Here is a 23,015-nt window from a genome sequence, read left to right as displayed (position 1 = left end):
CCGTTAAGCTTGATGATTTCCAAAATTTTGAGTTGGTCAACTTAGTTCAGATCTGTGGGTGGCACAAGTTGGTGGAGCGACCACATCCAATCTATGAGACTCTATGCCGAGAGTACTTCACCAACTTCCACAGTGAAATTGACACGTCGGGCTCCGAGCATTTCCATCGGACTTGGGTGCAGGAGAAGTGGATTATGTTCTCTCCCGAGGTCATTCATGATTACTACCAACTTACGGTGGAGAATGTGATCCCTATCCCAGTTGACTTTAACTGGAATGAAGTGGTCGAGGTTTTGATGGGGCGGGAAAATGCATGGACCCTTGCAACTACCGAGTGGCATCAGATCGAGCTTACCCCATCCATAGCCATTCTATGGCTCTTCATGTGCCATAATATGGAGCCTATCTCGCACAAGACTACATTTCCCGATCAGACAGCAGGGCTTATCCACCACTTAGTTTGGGGTAACAAGATAGATCTCGCCATTCTTATATACATCCAACTACACACATTGGGAACTTGGAGAGATCGTCATTCCACTCTGATATTCCCGAGCCTCATTAGTGGTATATGTAGGGCTGTGGGTGTTGCACTCCTACCTGAGGAGGTACCTGAAAAACCCAGCCCAATGCTAAAACACACTACATTTGACGCTCAAGAAAGGGAAAGGGCTCGGGTTAAACATAGGGAAGAGCAAGAAAATGAGCGTCGTAGACAGTAGGCAAAGCACGGCCCAGTCCGTGCAGATCAGGAACACCCACAGGCTTCAGCACCACAAGCTGATGTGGATACTCAGTTCTTGAGACAGATATTCTTCACCACCACAGGAATCAGCCGAGACTTCCATAACTTCTTTCAGGATTTCGGCGCCATGAGGACTGAGTTGCAGGGTTTACAAAGAAACAATCACCTTACACTTAATTACATCAGAGATGCCAGGGACGATGCCACAGTCATGCAACGGGAGATTGATACCATGAATGGTCGACTGAACATGTATGTGGGCCGGGTGGACGACATCCAGATGCGGGTAAATGAAACATGGGAAAACATGAGAGCCATCCAGGGCGAGCAAGCACAACGTCCGCCTTGATGAGAGAGCTGAATGGATGATGCGGCAACTCCTTAGACGACACCCTCCACCGTCAGATGATCGTACATCAGAACCCAGTTTCCCGCCACCTCATCCATTTGATCCAGAGGAGCACTGTTTACCCCATTTTTGTGTTTCGTCTTCATTTTATCCTTAAAATTATGTCTTTAATTGTTCATTAATCCTACATTGTGGACAATGTATTAACTAAGTTTGGAGGTGACATAATTTTCAATCTCTATCTGTGTTCATGTGTTCATCAGTATCTGTTTTCCATTATTGCATAATGTATGCATAATAAGTGTTAAAAAACATTTTATTCAGTTCGTTTTAATTCGTTTCATGCATGCGTGTGTGGGCTTGATAATCTTGTTAGTTATGATATTATTATTGGACTAGTTTAAACTATAAAACTTTGGATTTGGTGTTAATTAGACTAACTGATACTTGTTGATGCAACACTTTAACATTATCTATGCAAGCTATTCATGCTTGACATGTTAGGTAAATGACTGAATTTTGAGCATAAAGTAGGAAAAGAATGATAACCCTCTACTGAATTAACCCATAAACTACCTTAAGACAGTTTGGTGATGGTTGAACTATTATAGGGGAGCATTGAGATGAGCTGGGGCTCCGGGTATGAATTTTATTGTGTGGATGGCCTAGACCAGTGGGGTGAAGAGTAGGTAAAAATCTTAAATTGGGGGTTGGTTTTGGAAACTAAATGTCTAGAAAAACAACAAAGGACATAAAATTAATATATGAGAACAAGACACTTTTTTTCATGCCTTTATGACTTGAGCAAATAAGCATGTAAGATATTTCATAATCTGGTGCCCTAAAGCCAACTGGCCAGGGAATCACCGGCCTAAAACTCAATACGTAGGTCATATAAAAAGCAAGGGGGAAAGAGGTTGATAAAAAGTCATCTGATCGAGCCTTTATAACTCGAGTGAATAAGCCTACAAGCGTTTAAAACCTGGTGCCCTCAAGCCAATTGGTTTAGGATTCACCGGCTTAAATCTCGTTACATGAGTTATATAGAAAGCAAATGAGAAGATGAAAAAAAAGAAAAATTAGAGAAAAGTGAGAAAAACAAAAGAGAGACAATAACATGAAGAAAAGTCATTGGACATTTGGTTTAAGAAACTATACCTTTGAGGCGAGGCAAGTAACCTAGTTTAATCTTGAGTGTCGAAGCAATCAAACTTAGGAGAGCCTTTACTTGTTGAAATGTAAACTTGTGATAGTGAGATTAATCCAATCTACCAGAGGGTGAGGATTACAGCTATGTAAATTCCTAATCTTAAAACACAACCCCGGGATAATTGAGTGAAAAGAATAAGTTTGGGGGGGTTGTGTATCTCTCGAGCGAGTAAGGATACATTTGAACACTTGGGGTCAAGACTCAAATTCATCATGAACCTAATATATTGGCATGAATTCACACACACACGTCAATTTGCATTTAACAGGTAAAGGTTGATGTCATTTTTACACTGATAAATTTTCATAAAGTCAAATACTTAATCCAATCGTGAGCCACAACAGGATATTAAGCCATGTTTGTTCAGAATTAAGTCACTGTCTTGTTTGAGAACAAACAATAGTTCAAGTTTGGGGGTTTGATAAGTGTGTTTTTGCACACTTATTTAGGTTACAAACATGACTTAATTACGAGGAAAATGATTGAATTGTGACTTAATCTCATTACATTTATGAATTGTAGGGAACACCGATGAACATGGTGAAATTCAGAAGAAAAGACGCGAAAAAGGACTAAGATGACACAAAGTAAAAGTTCAGGGATCAAGGTGCAATTATCCAAAAGCTAACCGACGAAAAAATCAAGACATTGATTAAGCCAAATGCCAATTGATGACATCTTGGGATGATGGAATGGAAAGAACAAAGAAAATATGCTAAGAAGTGAAAGATTCAAGTAGAGGGACCAAAGTGGAGAAAATAAAAGTGAGAATCTACCATACGGCCGCATGGTAGATCTCTCGTGCGGTCACACACATGAGGGCAGGAAATTTTTTATGCATCATGGCATAACCATGCGGTCGCATGGTAGTTTTCCGAAGCGAAAATTTTACTTTCCTTGTACGATTGAAACTCTTTTGGTAACAAAATTTTCACGCGATATAAATACAAAAAGACGTCTAGAACGAGGAGGGCGCCGTTTTTACAAGAAAAAGGGAGATTTTGAAGGAGAAAACGAAGAGAGAACGAGAGGAAAATATCGCGCCAAGTGAAAATTTGATTGAAACTTGATTCAGGTGATGACGTTTATTCAACTATTTTTGTATTTTCTTATTTTTAGCATGTTAGGCTAGATTTTTCATTGCTAGGAGATCGATGAACCTTGCAATACTACGCTTGATTTTGCCTTGTGTGAATTGTTGAATATTCATGAAATCATAATGCATTCCTGTATGTTAGTATTCATCATAAAGATATAGTCGAATCACATATTGGGGTAGGTTTGGCATTACTCGAGAGAGATTGCTAAATTAAAATAGGAATATTAATTCATCAATTATGGGAATGTGTGTCAAATTTGCATAATTAAAAGTTGAACGGGCGTTGCTGCGGAATTCATGATCCTAGTGCGTTAGTAAATTCATTAATTTCATAAATTTTGTAGATTGTGTCCAAGTCATTTTGCATTTAATATAATTATCTCATTCATAATTGCATCATAGTTTACATCTTCTTTAGTCACAATACATCAATTTTACTTTCGTGTTTCGGTTAAGGTCATAATAGGTTGATTTGAACTAATTCAATCCTTGTGGGATCGATACTTGGACTCATAGTCCATTTTACTACTTGTTAACGAACCGCACACTTACGGTGTGCTGTAAATCGAAACAAATAATTTCGTGAACAGTACACAATGTTGTCGATTTTATATCCTATAAGTGTACGGATCATAACAAGTAATAAAATAAACTTAAGGATTCTGGATTATCATTCTCATAAGGACTATTATTTAATTTTTAATTTATTATTTATAACTTCTAATTAACGAAAATCAAAGAAGATAGTTTTTATTTAGTTGTCCAAATTATTTTAATTAAGCTAAATTTATCTAAGGTACACGATTAATCAAATTCGTCTATGAATGTGGACATTAGGACTTACAATTTTTTTATGAATTCCCTTTAGTTAGCCAATCAAGATTCTTTACCTATATTAGTGTTCGGTCAAATTTTTCTGAAGTATTCAAGTTCAAATTTTTCCCTCTCAAGTTCAAATTAATCCTATTTAAACAAGTCAATTTACTGTATCTGTATGTGAATCCGAATAAGCTTTAATTAAATGTATTAAATATCTAGGAATTTATGTAACACTGTGATAATCATAAAAGGTATCTCTACATATTTGTCCATATTGTTATAAACTAGAGAGAAAACTAAAGAAGTCAATAAACTTATTTTTTAATTAAAAATCAAAGTGTCATATGTATAGGGAAGAAATGGGATACAATAGTAATAGAATTTAGGGCAACATGGGTATAACTGCCATTCACAAATACTATTCTATTCACAACACAAATTATCGAATTTTATTATGTGGTCTAAATCTATAGTTTACATCTTGATTTGTTAGAAATTCATATATCATTGAATTATTGGCCAAAAATTCATAGTATTAACTCCATAAATAAAATCAACACATAAATTTAATCTACTAGAATCTTGAAAATTAAATAAAAGGATCACATATAGATTTCATTGTTGCTATAACTAAGAATTTAGCTACTTTCACTAATGAAAGAAAAATAAAATAAAATAAAAGAGTATAGAGTTCATAATCGAATTTTGAAATCTTGATGAAGAAAGAAAGAGTATTCTTCTGCAATCTTAAAATTTCGTAAACTTTAGTTTTTTGCTGTTTAATCTTGATTTTCTATGTATTTATTCCTAAAATTGTGTGCCCCATTAAAGAAAATAACTAAAACTATATATGAAAGTGTAGAATAACTCTAAGAAAGGACTATTAAAACATGTTCATGTAGAATTTGAATCTAAATAGGAAACCGGGAAAAGCTTAAATCTGTTTTAGCTTAGTGCACTTTGTTCCTCCACATTAATTTCTTGTGCATCCAAGGTCCTTTTTATTTGCATGACAGGCCCTTAACTTCAAGACTTGATTATTTTAGTCCAAATTCTTCAGTTTTGTATATTTTCAGTCCAATTGCATCAAGTGCCACCAATATGAGTTTTACCTATATTTAACATATTTTAACCCAAATAGTAGATATTCATCAATTTAATGATAAATAAATAAAAATAGAAGATAAGTGAATAAAATACACTTATCAAATACCTCCAAACCTAAACTCTTGTTTGTCCTGTGTAAGACTGTCTACTAAAGACATATACAAACAAAAACCTAAAGCATTAGATAGCTTTGCCAAATTTGCTTCAATTATTTGAAATCATTTAATAATTCATAAAAGGTTCAAAAGAAATGTTAAAATAATAATAATAATAATAATAATAATAATAATAATAATAATAATAATAATAATAATAAACTAACTAAAAAATAAAATAAAAAACTAACTCTTCATTCATTCAATACTTGATCAACGTGTGTGTGCATAGAGTCAATCTAATCATCATAAGCTTTTAAGTTAATTATTTCTCGACCTTGATAAGAACCATGGGACGAAAGTTAGTAAAGATCTGTTGATTGTGGAAGAAGGACCAATAATGAAATCATGAGCAAAGAAGATCGAGAAAGCCACGGGATTACTTGTTCAGGTTGGATGGGCCAAGACTTCGGTTACAACGATCAAAACATCAAATTTCATATTGAGCATGTAAGAAGAACCCCAATTGTTGAAGTTTATTCAAGCAAATCAAAACAAAGACTTGTCAAATAACTATGCTGTTGCATAGTATAAAACAAGAATCAATAGCATGTACTAGTCTTGAAACAAAGAAGTGAAATTTAGGTAGTACTATGATGTCGCGAGAGTTATAACTATGCAGTAGCATAATTCATTGTATTGGACACGTTTTTTTACATTCTTCCTAGAAGTCTATTTTTGGTAAAACTCATGTTATGGTATCTTTTTGATATAATTCCGTTTTAATTAGGCTTTTATGGGATTCATTATATATAGGATTCATTCTTTTTATTGTAAAAACACATTATTGAGAGAATTAATAAAGCAAAATTTACTTTCTTCTTGCTCTTCATTGAACTTAATTTTGAACTTATCAAAGAGCCGCTCAAAAAATTCATAGCAAAGTTCATAGTTTTTATAATCAAGGGGGTTAAGTTCTTCCATCATTTTGGTTCCACGATGTAATAAATTATAGGGTCAGCTTCAAACTAGAATTTTAGCTTTCATGGATTTGAAAGCCCAATAATAACTAACCAAGAGGGGGGTAAATTGATTTTTAAATGTTTTTCAAAAAATAATTCAAGTCAAAAATAATATACTGGCAATAAAATAGATATACACAAATATGAAATCAAATAAAGAAAATTAATGAGCACAATATAAAACGGTAAAAAGAAGGGAGAGAGAATGCAAACGATTTGATTGTGGAGGTTCAATCTGATGCAATTAAATTTGATTGACTTATGGTGTAGTCCAACCTTCTGTAATGCTTCTAGTGATTTACAAATAAGGAGTTCTGATCCTTTTACAACGTTGAGCTTTACGGGACCTCAACACGACCCTTGAGTTCAATGAATAAACAAATTGAAACTTCTCTAACAATAAGTGATATATTCAAATTTGTGTACAACAAGAGAAGTAGGCTTAACACTCTAATATACAAATTGAAACTTCTCTTAAAGCTTTGGAATTATATAAATGAATACAAAGTGAGATGATATTTATAGTTGAAAAGTCGTCAAAAAGTCTATCCAACTGGACGTCTGCTAGAGTACCAGACAATGTAGTAATCGTTGTGAGTCAGAATTTAGAACTGTTGAAAATTTTGACCGTTAGACCTACCGGATGTTCACCAGTACTAGACATCCGCTATGGCAGAATTTCCACAACTTTCCTTCTTTTATGGTTTGAAGGACGTCTTTACTTGATTTTTCAAGGTAAGTGACACTTTTCAAGCATAAGATTGAGATTTTTACCTTTGAAAAATAGTTTTTATGCAAAAAATTTGTAACGTGATTATTTTCGTACATAAAATCAGTTTTGAGCTTTTCACGATTCATTGCTAAGTATTAAGTATTTTACCATTGCATATGAATACAAAAATCTAAGTCTAATATCTTCAATGGAAGCACTTCATCTTGAACGATTTGACGTGCATGCTTGACTATACTTCGACTTTCATCTCGATTCTCATTGAGAATCTTTTTTATGCGAGTCTTTTTTATAGCAATCTTCTCAACCTCAATTTTGTTTTCATGTTGATCGTTACTTGCAAGCCACTTGGTCTCGAACTTTATTTCTTCAATTTTATTAATTTGCAATAATCTCTATCAACACTCAAATTCAATTTTGTTTTCATGTCGATCATTACTTGCAAGTCACTTGGTCTCGAACTTTATTTCTTCAATTTTATTAATTTGTAATAATCTCTATCAACACTCGAATTCAATTTGTTAGAGATAGATGCACTTTATTTGTGATAACCAAAACGAAAAGTCAATCATAGGTCAACATGATTGTGATTCGGTCTTTTATACGGTCAGAGCTACTATTGATACATAGGTCCACATCAGTTGGTATCAAAGTTATATCTAAAGGTCATTCTGCATTTTCTTCATCTTCTTCATCGAGTCTCCATCGTTTTCTTGACTTTTCATCATCTTCTTGTGTCTTTTATATCAACACAAATACCAAGAATATTCAAGAATTATTTCATGCATTAAATTTAATGCACCGATACAATTTTGTTTTGATCTTTCTTGCCTTTGTTGATTTTGTGCGTATTTAGTGTTAAAAGAACAAAAATAAGAAGAAAACTCCAAGCAAAAAAAAGTTTATTCAATTTCAAGAAACACTTTCTTGAAAATTTTTGAAGTGCAATTTCTTTCAAGAAATCAATTCAATACCTAAATCATCCATTGATATTCCATTCCTTCATTTCTTGAGTCCTTTCCTCGAGTCAATATCCTTCTTAAATTCCTTGTACTTTGGATTTGAACCTCACAAGGGTGGAAATTCTTTATTGAGATCAATTAGTTCCTTAGAGAATTTGAAAGAAAGCATTAAGATGAAAAATGTAAGAATAGTGAAATTATTATAGAAAAATGTCAATTTTTGAGTGAAACACAAGTGCAAACACGTGAGGCACACAAAATTCTAGTTATTAATATGTATGATAAAGAAAAATCAATATCAAGAGAATGAGGCAATCAAACCTTCATGATGAGGACCATGCAACAATAATTCGAGTGAATGAATATGGTACTTTGAGAAACTAGAGATAGAATGGATTAGCGGGACACATTGATTGCAAACTTACAAAGGGGACAAACCTATGAGAGTTCATGATGTTAAGAGGCAACATAGGCATTATCTTATGATTGAATCTGATGATCAGAATGAATTGAATAGTCAGAATGAAGAATTGAATAGTGCTAATGAAGATGATCAAATATCTGAGGTTGTTGTAGGTAGGATGAGGAATAGAAGATAGGCATGAAAGGGCCATAGAAAAGATCCTTGAAACTTTGGTGGAGATAGGGTTGATCGGGATTTGGGTAGCATTAAGATGAAAATTCCTTCAGACCAAGGTAGAAACGATCCGGAGGTATATTTAGAGTGGGAAAAGAAATTAGCATTTTTTCTCACTCTTACTTCTTTCTCTTACTTTTTGCTGTTGTAATCTTGTTGTTCAAAATCAAGTATGGATGAATTGAAAACTAAAAGAAAAATGAAAAAATCATTCCATAATATGGCTTATGTGACTAAATAGGCCTTTAAGGCCTGTGTTCGCATGAGTAACTTTAGTGACTAAGGGGGCGGCCAATACTAAAGCTAAAAACATTCATCCAATAATTGAAGAAATTTAGTTTCTCTGTATAATTAAATTTTCTTTTTTCACTTGTTCATTTGGAGAATTACTTTACTTTTGGTGTTCTTCATTTATGTTTGATAAATTCTACGAACTACTTGCCATTTTAATCCTTTAAAAGCATTGTGGGAGGAGACAAATACTGTTTGAGGACAATGAATTTTCGTCTTCAAATCTTCTTCAGATATACTTTTTTCCATCATCTTTTTCTCCATTGTTGTAATTTTTCCAACATCCTCAAATGATATTCTTCATTTTACTGATATGGAGATGAAAACTACACTTGTTACCATAAAATTGGTGAGTCAATAATTGGTGCCCTTGGATAGATTTGATGGATCATACTTCACAAGATGGTAGGACAACTCAAATTTCTTCAAACGGCTTTAAAAATCTTCTATGTGCTTGATCCAAATTGGAACCAATTGTTGATACAATAGAAAAAGATAGTAAAGAAGTTCATGCCTAAAGAATGAAAATAGAAGAGGATGAATTGATATGTTGCGATCACATCCTAAATGTTCTCTCATATTGGTTATATGACCTCTACACCAACACCACTTCAGTGAAGAAAATCTGGAATGCACTTGAAAACAAATATAAGGCCAACGAGGAAAATACTAAGAAATTTTTAATTCTAAATACTTCAATTTCAAATTATTTAATAACATTCCTTTGTTGCCTGAAGTACATGAATCGCAAATCATTGTTAACAAATTGAAAGCGGTGAAAATCGAACTTCTAGAATTCTTTCAAGTGGAAACAATTATTGCTAAACTCTTGGAGACTTGGAAAGGATATAGGAAGAAGATTCTTTATTATTTTAAAAATTTCTCTTTGAAAGATATTCAAAAATATCTTCGCATAGAAGAAGAATCAAGAGCAAGAGATAAGACAGAAAGTTCTTATGATGACTCTTCAAAAGGCAATGCTGTGGACAATATGGATAACTCTAATAAATACAAAAATGAAAGAGAAACCTTTTGGTCCTTAAAATGATCAACGAAAGTTCAAAACAAAGTCCAAAGGACCTTGCTATGTTTATGGAAAAATCGGGATACTATGCAAGAGATTTCATATATATATATATATATAAAGGAAAGACAAGTAAACTTCATTGATGAAATTATCATTGTGGTGAGCAAAATCAATGCAATCGAAAGAAAACTTCTGGGTTAGAGGTATGACACCAGTGCAACTATCCATGTTTGTTATGATAAGTCTATTTTCAAAACTTATCATGACATTGAAAATAGTCAAGAGATTCAACTGGAAAATGAAAGAAGATCTAAAGTAATTGGCAAAGAAAATGTAGAAATCATTTTCAGTGAAGAAGATTACTTTTACCAGTGTCCTTCATGCACCAAAAATAAATAGAAACTTAACAAGTGGAGTTTCATTGGAAAAACCATGAATTAAATCAGTTTCTTACTCTGAAAAACTTATACTAACCCATAATGGGTATTTTGCTGGAAAAGCTACTCCATTGAGGAAGTGTCAAACTTTGTACTCTTCAGAATGAATCTAATAAAACTAAGCCCCGTTTGGCCCCCATTACATCTCTTCAAATTAAATTAATTTTTTTCTTTCTTATTTTCAATTACACAATTTTCACTAAAATAATATTACATGTAAAAATCGAAAACTTTTTATTCTTTTACAACCATTCATTTTTCAAAAAATACTATTCCCGCATTATAATAAAAAATAATAGGGGCCAAACAAAGGCTAAATCTTTTACTTATGTTATGGGGTTCATTTAATTTATAGCATGATAGATTAGCACAAATAGGAGTTAGCACTATGAAAAGAATGGTTAAATGTGGATAAATACAATGTGACGTTGATAACTTGGAAAAATGTGAAACATGTATTAAATCAAAGATGATTAAAAGGCCATTTTGTAGTGTAGTATGATCAACAAACTTACTTGAACTTATCCATTCTCATATATGTCAATAAATGGAATGCTAACAAGAGGCAGTAATAGATATTTTATTACTTTTATTGATGATTGCTCTAGGTATACATATGTATATTTGTTAAAACATAAAGATCAAGCCTTTAGTGCCTTCAAAACATATAAAATTGAAGTAAAAAATCGAGTAGGAAAAAACTTAAAAATCTAAGAAGTGATAAAGGTGGAGAATACTTCTCTAATCAATTCAATGTGTTTTGTGAATAAAATGGAATAATACATCAATGTCTTGTACCATAACACCGAAACAAAATGGTCTAGCAGAAAGAAAGAATAGAACATTCTTGAAATTGATAAATGCAATGTCATTGAATTATGAATTACCATTCAATCTGTGGGTGAAGTCTCACATAGTGCCTATCATATAGTAAATAGGATTTCTTTGAAAAAGAACAAGATCTCTCCATATGAAACACAAAAAGGAAGAATTAATTATTTCTAAGTGTGGGAATGTTTTGCTTATTGTAAGAACACGGATCCCAAGAGAACTAAATTAGGTCCTAGAGGTATCAAGCATGAATTTGTGGGATATGCTCTAATTAGCAACGCCTACATGGATGTGGAGGTTTTAGAGAATGAATTAGTAGCAAGAAAATCTCAAAATAATGGAGATAATCTAAATTCTAGAGAATCAAAAGAAGAGACATCTACATGAGATGTTGAAAGTGAACCTTGAAGAAGTAAGAGAACCAAAAAGCAAAAATATCCAGGATTGGATGAAATAGATTTTCAACTTAGTTCTTTCTATTTAATAGAGGGAAATGGAAAGGATGTTGTAGGAACAACTTCTTTTGTTCTTCAAGTTGAAAGTCATCCTAAAACCTACAAGGAAGCGATGTCTTCTAGAGATTGTATATTCTAGAAAAAAGCTATAAATGATGAAATGAATTATATTATATCAAATGACACTTGGGAAATAGTTGATTTACCAAATGGTTCTAAAGCCATTAGCTGTACATGGGTTTTTAGAAATAAATATAACTTCGATAGAACAATTAATACCTATAAAGTCAGATTATTAGCTAAAGAATATTGATAAAAGGAATGAATAGATTACTTTGACACATAAGTACCCATGTCTAAGATAACCTCGATAAGGATCTTATTTGTATTAGCATCAATTTATGATTTATATGCTCATCAAATTGATATCAAGGCGACATTCTTAAATGGAGATTTCGAATAACAAGTTAATATGGAATAACCGAAAGTTTGTTTTACCAGAAATGAATATAAGGTGTGCAAACTAATCAAGTCCTTATATGGATTAAAATAAATCCCTCAAAAATAGCATAAGAAATTTAACTCTAAAATAAAGTTGAATGGTTTTAATTATAATTCGATAAACAAATGTCTATATACTAAAGTAAATGATAGTATAATTACATTAATATGTCTATAAATTGATGATATGTTAATCATCAACAACTATGTAGATGGAATTAAAGAAAAAAAGAGGTTTCTATCATCCACGTTTAAGATGAAACATCTTGGACAGTAGATAGTATCCTCAGTATTAGAGTAAAAAGTGATAGTGGAGGTTTTACATTGAGTCAATCATATTATATTGAAAATGTGATAAATAAGTTCAAACAATTGACGTCAAAGAGGCTAATACCCCTTTGGATCCAAGTATCAAGTTGATAAAAAATGATGGAAGAGCAATAGCTCAAATAGAATATGCAAGTGGAATTGAAAGTCTTATGTACGCAGCATAACGTACAAGACTTGATATTGCATTTGTTGCGAGTAAATAAGTAGGTTTACTAGCAATCCAAGTTCCGAACATTGGAAGACCATCGGTGGGGTTCTTGGTTACTTAAAGAAAACCAAAAACTTTGGATTACAGTATACAAAGTTTTCTATTATCTTTGAAGGATATACTGGTGCTATTTGGATATCAAGTACGAGAGAAAACAAGTCCACTTTAGGTTGGGTATTTACTTTGGGAGGAGGTGCAATTTCTTGAAAATTTAAGAAACAAACATACATTTCTTATTCAACAATGGAGTCGAAATTTGTAGCATTGGCTGAAACTGGAAAAGAAATCGAGCGGCTAAGAGATATATTATATGAAATACCTTTAGATATAAAGGATATTTCCTCAATACCTATCTTGTGTGATAGTCAAACTACTTTAGCTCGGTCATACATCCAAGCATATAATGAAAAGTTTAGATATATGAGTCTAAGACATGAGTATGTGAGAAAATTAATTAAGTATGGAATAATTTCTCTTAGATATGTAAAATCTAGTGAAAACATAGCTGATTTGTTGGCTAAACCTCTTACAAGAGAGTTGGTAAGATTAACATCAAGTAGGATGTGGTTGAAACTCTTTAATTAAACACATCAATGATGGCAACCCTACCAAAGATATATTAAACAAGTATATTTTGCTTCAAAGGGTAATAACAAATTATTCGATAAGTGGATAGATTTCAACACTATTAAAATTATTAAATGCTATCCTTGGTAGATAGTGTTGGTTGTTACGGTTGGAGAGATGAGTTATAAAACTCTTAATGAAGTTTTAAAAAGTAACAGAGATACTGAAAGAATTTAATTGAGTGGAATAGATATATAACAAAAGTTGTAAATATTTAGTATTTAAATGAATGAATTTAATAAGGTGCTGCTATTTACACACACCCACATTTATCTAAATTAATCCACTAAATTTAACTTATGAACAACTTTTTTTTTTTCTAGCAGTTGTTAATTAAATCATTTCTCAATATGTAACATGTTTGTCGGCAAAAAAAATGACTTATTTTGTGTGTGGAGTTTTCTCATAAGCCATGTAGAGCCCAATTGAAGCCAAATCTAAGGGTTTTTTGAGTCACATTTTTCTCAAAAAATGCATTTTGAAATAGTGTTATGATAGAAAATGTAAGATTAAAAAATAAAAAAAAAGTTTTGTATTTGCATTAATATTATTTTATTAAAAATGTGTGATTGAAATGATATCAAATCACTATTGAATAATGTATTTTGATTAAAAAAAAAAGGGGCTCAAACAAGGGCTTCACGGCATTATCGACAATTGCATAGATCTATAGCAAGGGACAAGGTTTTCTTGCTTGGTATTGCACTAAAAACTGGCAACAATCTACTGTGAATGAGGGAAAAAATGGTACATTTGTTCATCACTAGTGGGCACCAATTTAATCTCGAGTTCCAATATTTACTATAAGGATAAGTCATCATCCACTAAACTTGGAAAACAATATCAAGTTTATTTGTGTGAAAACATGTTTTAAAACTGGATTTTTTTGTGGGCTGGGGTTAGGGACGGGGGATTTGGGGAAGACGAAGATGAAGATGAAAAACTAATTCTTTTGGGAAAGAAGAAGATGAAGAGGAATGAAAATATTGGACAGTGACTTGAATGAAATTAGTATTGTTTTTATAGTTTTAAAAATTTAACGGGAATATGTATGGCAATAGTGGCTCCCATTTAATGAGGGATTAAGTAGGAACGCAACGTGAATAAAAGTATACTACTTTTTAAAATTTAAAATTTTAATTTGGATGCATTTATAGGGGGGTAAATTTTTCTTTATTTTTATTTTATTTTTTTATAACTATGTGTGTCCAAACCAACTCACGCGCACCTCGACTAATCCCACAGGACTTTGAAATTTACAGTCGGATACTCAACTCAGTGGTCCTGAGGGGACTCGAACTGGTGACCATTGAGGAGTAAATCCAAAGTCTGACCATTGAACTACCCCTCAAGATTTAAGGAGATAAATTTTTATAAAAATGATGGATGAAAATAATAACTCACTAAGAGCATTTCTAATAAACTTTTTAAACATAATATGCTCTCTATTTTAAAAAGGCAATCATTAAAATTATGCTCAAAGAGACCCCTATAAATTAACATTTTAACCCTTGTTTGACACTCTTTAAAAGTTTAATACATTATTCTCTCTTCTTTTCAATCTCACATCTTCAATAAAATAATATTATACATAAATAAAACAAAATTTTCTTCTTTTTAACTACACACATTATCCCAAAAAATACTATTCTATAATACATTTTCTCAGAATTTGTCTTTATAATTGTGCTTAAACAATGGCTTAATTTGAAAAGTGTGTTTGACTTTCCAACTTTTTATAATTAAATGCATTCAAAGTGTTTCAATTTTCAATATAAGAAAATAATAAAATAATTTAGAGAAAATTTAGTCAAAATAAAAGATTGACCAAAAAAAAAAAAATTGGAGTAATAAAATTAAGTGTTAAATATAAAAAGTTTGTTAGAGTACTTCAGAACTTTAACTCTTTAAATTTATATGTGCTCTCTAAATGATAAAATATGCTTTTTAAAAATAAAAAGTCTCTTGAAAATACTCTAAAAGAATTAATCCAAACTCCGATCAAGTTGTATCAGAGTTAAGCCCCAACCATAGCCCCACGGACGCACAAGGATCCTCAGTTGTACCACTTTAGGAACACTTTTTTTCAAAACGTTTTACTTATTTATAAAAGTTCTATTAATAACAGCAATGGACTTCGAGAGAAGTAATAAAAAAAGTCGTCTGTTCATTTTTCGCATATTTTGTAATACCTAAAAGAGATAAATTAAAATAAAAATAAATATCAGAACTCGGAAACTTCATTAGCACATACCAATTGTCATCCTAGTCATGTTCTACAGCTTGCTTATTACTATCTAATTAATAAAGTCCATAGCTCAGAAAGCTTAGAGGTTGCAAATTCACTCTTATCGCAAGTTTTTGATAGCATAATTGTCGAAATAATCTCAACTGAACATTACAGCTCTCAATTGGCACACATCACAAAGAATTAAAACCATTTGTAATGACAATCAAAAGAACTGCTCCAAGCAATTGTTTTCAGACAATAAATTCTACAGAATTTACTCCAGTTCCTCCAAGAAGCAATTTCAAATGTCAATCCTTCAATCAGAGCTTTCTTTGTCTCTTCAGTTGTTGCCTCTCTAAAGGAGGAAGTATCAGTGTGGTAATTATCTACAAGTTGGGCAATACCACTTTCCTTTAAATCTCGTCTCTGGTGTCAAGCCAACACAAGCATAATGAAACCATTCGCCCCCTTGGCACTGTCAACGGAAACCCAGCATTAGGTAATATACAAAGTATGTCTTTAACTCTCAAGTAGATGTTTTATTTTTCCTCCAAATGGCTAGTCAAAACAATTAATGCCTCATGTTTCTGTATTATCAATTTAATTACCAATATCCATGAAATGATAGATTTCACAAGCATTGCATGCAGCAGCAACACTGTTTACAAAAATACTAAATCCAGAAATTTGGATGCAGCTTAACATCATATATTTATCATCCATAGTGAATATTTTTATCTCAGCATGAACCCAACAAGTGTTTCAACTGTTACTGAAAATTATGTTGCCTTTGCTTCAAACAATCAGAAATTCCTCATCAAAATTCTATATGCAATTGGCCCAAAAAGAATATGACGAGGAGTAAAAGAATAGGAGGGAAAAAAAAAAAAAGGAGAGAGGGAATGGCAATTTACATTTTCATTGTCGCAAGCAATCATATCACCAAAAGATACCTGTAAGATTAGAATAACTTTAGTATCCGGAGGCATAGAATGATTTGGAAAATAATTAGTGCATAGATGTCAGAACCTGATGACAGACGCAGTAGGTAGGTTCATTTGGATCAATAGGTTGATCAAGCTCGACAGGTGAAGAAAAATCCTTTTTAAGGCTCCCCGGAGGAGGCATAAGCTCAAAATCTCTATCACGCTCCCTGTCCCAATCCCGATCCCTGTAGTCAAACCTCTTTGACTGAGGAGTTCCATAAAGATATTTGCGTTTTTCATTTTTGGGAACTAAAGGTAATGGAGGTAGTACAACTGGATCATCTGGTGCTAATTTTCCTTCTGCAAAATTGGAGAAAAAGATATGACAATATGAAGAACATAAGGTATTACAACATTCCACACCAGCTCTTGTTAGGCTAATGCTTTATTGCCATTAAAATATACAACCAACATAATTTGAGAATCAGCAAAATGATTGGCTTGCTTAGGTGACCCTTCTGGTATGACATATTACAGTCCTCTCTTTTCAAAGAACTGAAGCTCCAGTATTAATGTAACACCAGATGGGTCAAAGAAAGGCTCTGTCTAGGTCCAGAAACGTACAGAACTACTTGTTGTACAGAAATCCGGCAGCTTAAATTAATAGGGAATCTGCTAAAATGGTCAGAAAATTCTAACTGATCATTTCATTATTTAATTATCTAATAATACAACACCAATATATGGCCCAAGAAGCAGTTGGTGTACCTTGTTTCAGATCTTCTGCAAAGTAGTTCAGATCCTCATCAAGTCGTTTTATGTGGCTATCTATCTGAAGAGAAGTGGGAAAGAAGCAAGAGAACATATTTCAACTCTTCAGCATATGTGTAATATAAGAATACTGATCAATTAATTGTATTTGCACGTAAGTAGGTGAAGTTAATAATTATTGAAACTACTGCAATAACATAATGCTTTAAGCAAGGTCCAAAGATATAAAAGTCTAGAGGCTCTTTCCACCCACCTTCACTCCATAAACCCAGGGGTGCCGGCCAGGGGGGGGGGGGCTCAGGAAAAGAAAGCATCTAAATTTCAAAAGTTGTGTCTCCAAACTAAACCAAAAGACCATCATCCTTGGAAAAACCAACATAGTTTAATGGTAACCAATGTCACTGCAATGACTTGTCAAAGAGCAGAAGCAAGACTAACTTCTTGGGAAAATGAGTAATTTGTTGGATGACGCTTGTTATGCCAGCAGAAGTTGCAAGAGAAATTCTAGTAAGAGTTTATTCTTGCCAAAAGTTTGGGAAAAGCATTAAATTTAATATTTTTCCCTCTGTTCGTGTGTTACAAGACGACCAATTGCTTATATTTAAAATTCATAAACAACCTCATTGTCTCTAAATCGAACATAGTTGTTCAATAGAAACGAGCTTTTTATTTCTGCATAATTTAACAACAGTAATACAAGAAGTGATACCAACTAACATGCAGTCAAGTGCAGTAGCAATGATGACATTGTGAGCTTACAAGATCATATGCTTGTCGGGCCAATAGAACCTTTTCAGTGCAGAGACCGAGTGCACTGTCCTGGTTGGCCTCAATATCTTTTTGAAGCTTTTCAAATGTTTCATTGTCTTCATCGCTGTTGACACCATATTTCTTAGAGAATAAGCCCCCATATCCTTGAGATGCCAATCCCAAACAGTACTTGGTTTGCTGCCTTGTCTGGTTTATCATTGCTTCAATTTTGTGCATTCACATATACATTTATACGCATTAGCTAAATCTGTCCTTTATTTCTTACTTACACAAGGCACAATCAAAGCAGAAAACAGAAAACGAAGGAGAAACCTTGGGATCGGTCATCCAGTTCTCGAATAGTATTGAGCAATCTCTGAAGCTCCGCGGGTAACGTACTCGAATCTACAATTATTATTATGAAATATCCTTATTATTCACGAACAATTTCATCTAGCAATTCAGCTTTACAAAAAAAATTAATTAGAAAACTGATAAAAATGAAAATCTCACACTCCAAATAGTCGTCGACGTAAACACCGGTTCTTGCTATGGCCATGTTGAGTTAATTGTTGCTTCTAGGGTTCCGCACTGCAAACAGAGCAGAGAAAATTCACGGGGAAAAGGGGGGGAGGGGAGGGGGTGGGATTAGTGAGTGAAACGATGCCGTATCTCTTATTTTAAGATTCGTTAAAGAAGCCTCTATTATAGCAGCTGAGATCCAAAATCTTTCAAACTTTAGCAAAATATACTCAAACCTTTCGTTTTGACAGCTGAGGTCCCAAAACCTTTCATGATGATGGCAGCCGTGGGACATTTGGATGGAAACCATTTGTCGACCAAAAAAATTAAAATTTTAACCCTGTTTAACCCATATTCTTTTAAAAAAATATATTTTTAAACGGTAATTTGACATCATTTCAATCACACATTATTCAATAAAATAATATTACATGCAAATCCAAAACTTTTCTTTATTTCTTAACCACACATTTTCCATCAATACACTATTCAAAAATACATTCTAATAAAAATAATGTGGCCCAAACAAAAGCTTGACTCTTTTGAATGAATTAAGTGATGGGGTGAAGTTGTAACTCTATAGTTTTCCCACAAATAATTTAAATAATAGGGAATTAAAAAAAGAAAAAACCTTTTTGCTATTCATCATCTTCCCCAAAATCCTAGCATACCCCACTCCAACCCAACTGTAACGTCTCGACCCCTTGTGGATCGAAACGCTATTACTTTACTTAACTAACCAGTGGTTTACTTATAGAAGAATATGTTTTAGCAGAAGTTTAATTTTTCCAATGATAATTTTAAACAACAACATTTCAAATACTTTAAATAAAACACTGAAATAAAAAAAAGGAACGTAATTTATTTGAGCTCTTTCCACCCACCTTCACTCCATAAACCCAGGGGTGCCGGCCAGGGGGGGGGGGGCTCAGGAAAAGAAAGCATCTAAATTTCAAAAGTTGTGTCTCCAAACTAAACCAAAAGACCATCATCCTTGGAAAAACCAACATAGTTTAATGGTAACCAATGTCACTGCAATGACTTGTCAAAGAGCAGAAGCAAGACTAACTTCTTGGGAAAATGAGTAATTTGTTGGATGACGCTTGTTATGCCAGCAGGAGTTGCAAGAGAAATTCTAGTAAGAGTTTATTCTTGCCAAAAGTTTGGGAAAAGCATTAAATTTAATATTTTTCCCTCTGTTCGTGTGTTACAAGACGACCAATTGCTTATATTTAAAATTCATAAACAACCTCATTGTCTCTAAATCGAACATAGTTGTTCAATAGAAACGAGCTTTTTATTTCTGCATAATTTAACAACAGTAATACAAGAAGTGATACCAACTAACATGCAGTCAAGTGCAGTAGCACTGATGACATTGTGAGCTTACAAGATCATATGCTTGTCGGGCCAATAGAACCTTTTCAGTGCAGAGACCGAGTGCACTGTCCTGGTTGGCCTCAATATCTTTTTGAAGCTTTTCAAATGTTTCATTGTCTTCATCGCTGTTGACACCATATTTCTTAGAGAATAAGCCCCCATATCCTTGAGATGCCAATCCCAAACAGTACTTGGTTTGCTGCCTTGTCTGGTTTATCATTGCTTCAATTTTGTGCATTCACATATACATTTATACGCATTAGCTAAATCTGTCCTTTATTTCTTACTTACACAAGGCACAATCAAAGCAGAAAACAGAAAACGAAGGAGAAACCTTGGGATCGGTCATCCAGTTCTCGAATAGTATTGAGCAATCTCTGAAGCTCCGCGGGTAACGTACTCGAATCTACAATTATTATTATGAAATATCCTTATTATTCACGAACAATTTCATCTAGCAATTCAGCTTTACAAAAAAAATTAATTAGAAAACTGATAAAAATGAAAATCTCACACTCCAAATAGTCGTCGACGTAAACACCGGTTCTTGCTATGGCCATGTTGAGTTAATTGTTGCTTCTAGGGTTCCGCACTGCAAACAGAGCAGAGAAAATTCACGGGGAAAAGGGGGGGAGGGGAGGGGGTGGGATTAGTGAGTGAAACGATGCCGTATCTCTTATTTTAAGATTCGTTAAAGAAGCCTCTATTATAGCAGCTGAGATCCAAAATCTTTCAAACTTTAGCAAAATATACTCAAACCTTTCGTTTTGACAGCTGAGGTCCCAAAACCTTTCATGATGATGGCAGCCGTGGGACATTTGGATGGAAACCATTTGTCGACCAAAAAAATTAAAATTTTAACCCTGTTTAACCCATATTCTTTTAAAAAAATATATTTTTAAACGGTAATTTGACATCATTTCAATCACACATTATTCAATAAAATAATATTACATGCAAATCCAAAACTTTTCTTTATTTCTTAACCACACATTTTCCATCAATACACTATTCAAAAATACATTCTAATAAAAATAATGTGGCCCAAACAAAAGCTTGACTCTTTTGAATGAATTAAGTGATGGGGTGAAGTTGTAACTCTATAGTTTTCCCACAAATAATTTAAATAATAGGGAATTAAAAAAAGAAAAAACCTTTTTGCTATTCATCATCTTCCCCAAAATCCTAGCATACCCCACTCCAACCCAACTGTAACGTCTCGACCCCTTGTGGATCGAAACGCTATTACTTTACTTAACTAACCAGTGGTTTACTCATAGAAGAATATGTTTTAGCAGAAGTTTAATTTTTACAATGATAATTTTAAACAACAACATTTCAAATACTTTAAATAAAACACTGAAATAAAAAAAAGGAACGTAATTTATTTGAAAAAACACAACTTGTTCCCGCTTCAGCGTTATTCAAATACTTTAAAGAAATAACATTGAAAACGTTCACAAAAATAAATCTAAATAACTTGTTCACCGGGTTTTCCATGGATTCGTTGCACCACTCTCTATCTTTTCCATCATCCAGACCCAAGATAGGATCATATCAATCTGTAAAGAAGGGGTTAAACCCGTGAGTTAGAAAAGACTCAATAGATATCATTGGTACATTCCTGATCAAGTTATACATTTCAAAGCTGTAAACTTAGAAATCTTTTCATAGTAGGATTTTCGATAGAATCCCAAACACGTAGAGTCATGACTTAACACGACGCCTCAACCGGAAGTACATGTCGTACCCGGAGGTACCATTAGACATGGAGGTGTATGCCATACCGGAGGTACCATTAGATATACAAACATTAACATAAATCTTCATTTGCTAGAAACTTATAATTTAACACGAATTAACACTTTGTACCTCTACCTACCTTGATTGATGCTTTGAACCTTGTTGAAAAATGAACTACTTTGATATTTAAAAAAAAAACTCCGTTGAGAATTGATGCTTGGAAAACACTTCTTGATAGCACCAAAATTTCTAGGAAAAACTAATTTTCCTCCCTCTCCTTTCTCTTTTTTCTAGATTCGAAAACTCTCTCTTTTATATTTAGAAGCTTTTGTCTTAGTGTGAAAAATGTGTATGCATTGGGGCCTATTTATAGGTGAAAATTTCACAACTTAAGGGCAAGTGAAGGGCCTAATACTCATTAATACGGGTGCCATTTATGTGGGAGTTATAGGTTTAAGAAGGTGCTAGAAAATCTTGTAGGAATTTGACTTTTCATATTCTGCGTCCTTCGGTTGATACTGTACAATTTTTAGTATTTCTATCATAACTTCTTCTCCTGATATCCGATTGAGGTAATTCAAAGTGCGTTGGAAAGCTAACTCAAAGAGTTACAACTTTTCTTTAAATATCATTTTTCAAATCGAATGTTTTCTATTTCGTAAATGGGTCTCAAATGAGATTAAAAATCTAAAGTATACTTTAGCCATCCAATATTCATGTCTTAGTGCCACTAAGGTGTTTAAAATTATTTGGGGTTCTATATCCCCCACACCTTAATTAAAATTTCGTCTTCGAAATTTACCTTCTGATTGGGCAAATAGTGCTGGATACTTGTTTTTGGCTTCCTCTTCCCCTTCCCAAGTGGCCTCTTTTTCTTCATCAAGTTCAATTACTATCTCTAGTTGAGGTTCTAAGTTTTCCCTCCATAAGTCTAGGAGTGATTGGCAATACACTTCAAACTCAAATATATTTGGGTGCTCCTCTAGCATTACATCCCTAACCGTGACTCTCATATCTCCCCATTGAGGTGGAAGGGAGTGTATGAGGTTATTTATAGCCTCAATACGCGTTATCTCCATTCCAGTGTTCACAACTGTCATGCATAGAGACATCATATATATGTTCGTCAAGTGGACGAAGCAGATCAGTTGCGTAATTCTCATAGGACTGAATGACGATTCTACAGTTCAATGCTTCTCTATATGCCCTAT

At 33.2% G+C, this 23,015-nt stretch overlaps 1 protein-coding gene across 2 annotated transcripts; it reads right to left on the bottom strand.

Moving 5' to 3' along the window:
* Positions 1-15,783: 15,783 nt before the first annotated feature.
* Positions 15,784-20,698, bottom strand: LOC111373282 (PHD finger protein ING2-like). 2 transcript variants are annotated; one of them, XM_022995785.1, is made up of 7 exons: positions 20,576-20,698; positions 20,396-20,467; positions 20,072-20,283; positions 17,407-17,470; positions 16,742-16,998; positions 16,627-16,665; positions 15,784-16,187 (listed from the first exon to the last, which is right to left on the bottom strand). In XM_022995785.1, exons 1-7 carry the CDS (start codon positions 20,619-20,621, stop codon positions 16,095-16,097), a joined length of 783 nt encoding a protein of 260 aa, XP_022851553.1. In that variant the 5' UTR covers positions 20,622-20,698; the 3' UTR covers positions 15,784-16,094. The 2 variants fall into 2 exon arrangements, with proteins under 2 accessions (XP_022851553.1, XP_022851552.1); XM_022995784.1 differs by lacking the exons at positions 20,072-20,283; positions 20,396-20,467; positions 20,576-20,698 and adding exons at positions 18,169-18,380; positions 18,493-18,564; positions 18,673-18,832.
* Positions 20,699-23,015: the final 2,317 nt, after the last annotated feature.

This window comes from Olea europaea, unplaced genomic scaffold, assembly GCF_002742605.1.
Source record: "Olea europaea var. sylvestris unplaced genomic scaffold, O_europaea_v1 scaffold1107, whole genome shotgun sequence".
NCBI lineage: Eukaryota > Viridiplantae > Streptophyta > Magnoliopsida > Lamiales > Oleaceae > Olea > Olea europaea.
This window is presented reverse-complemented; position numbering and strand designations above follow the sequence as displayed.

Bases quoted from the DNA above. Each gene is read 5' to 3' on its own strand.
- LOC111373282 (XM_022995785.1), bottom strand. From the start codon at position 20,621: ATGGCCATAGCAAGAACCGGTGTTTACGTCGACGACTATTTGGAGT. The intron at 20,284-20,395 runs GTTTCTCCTTCG...ACAAAATTGAAG, and splicing joins ACTGGATGACCGATCCCAAG to CAATGATAAACCAGACAAGG. The intron at 16,999-17,406 runs GTACACCAACTG...CCAATTTTGCAG, and splicing joins TGCAGAAGATCTGAAACAAG to AAGGAAAATTAGCACCAGAT.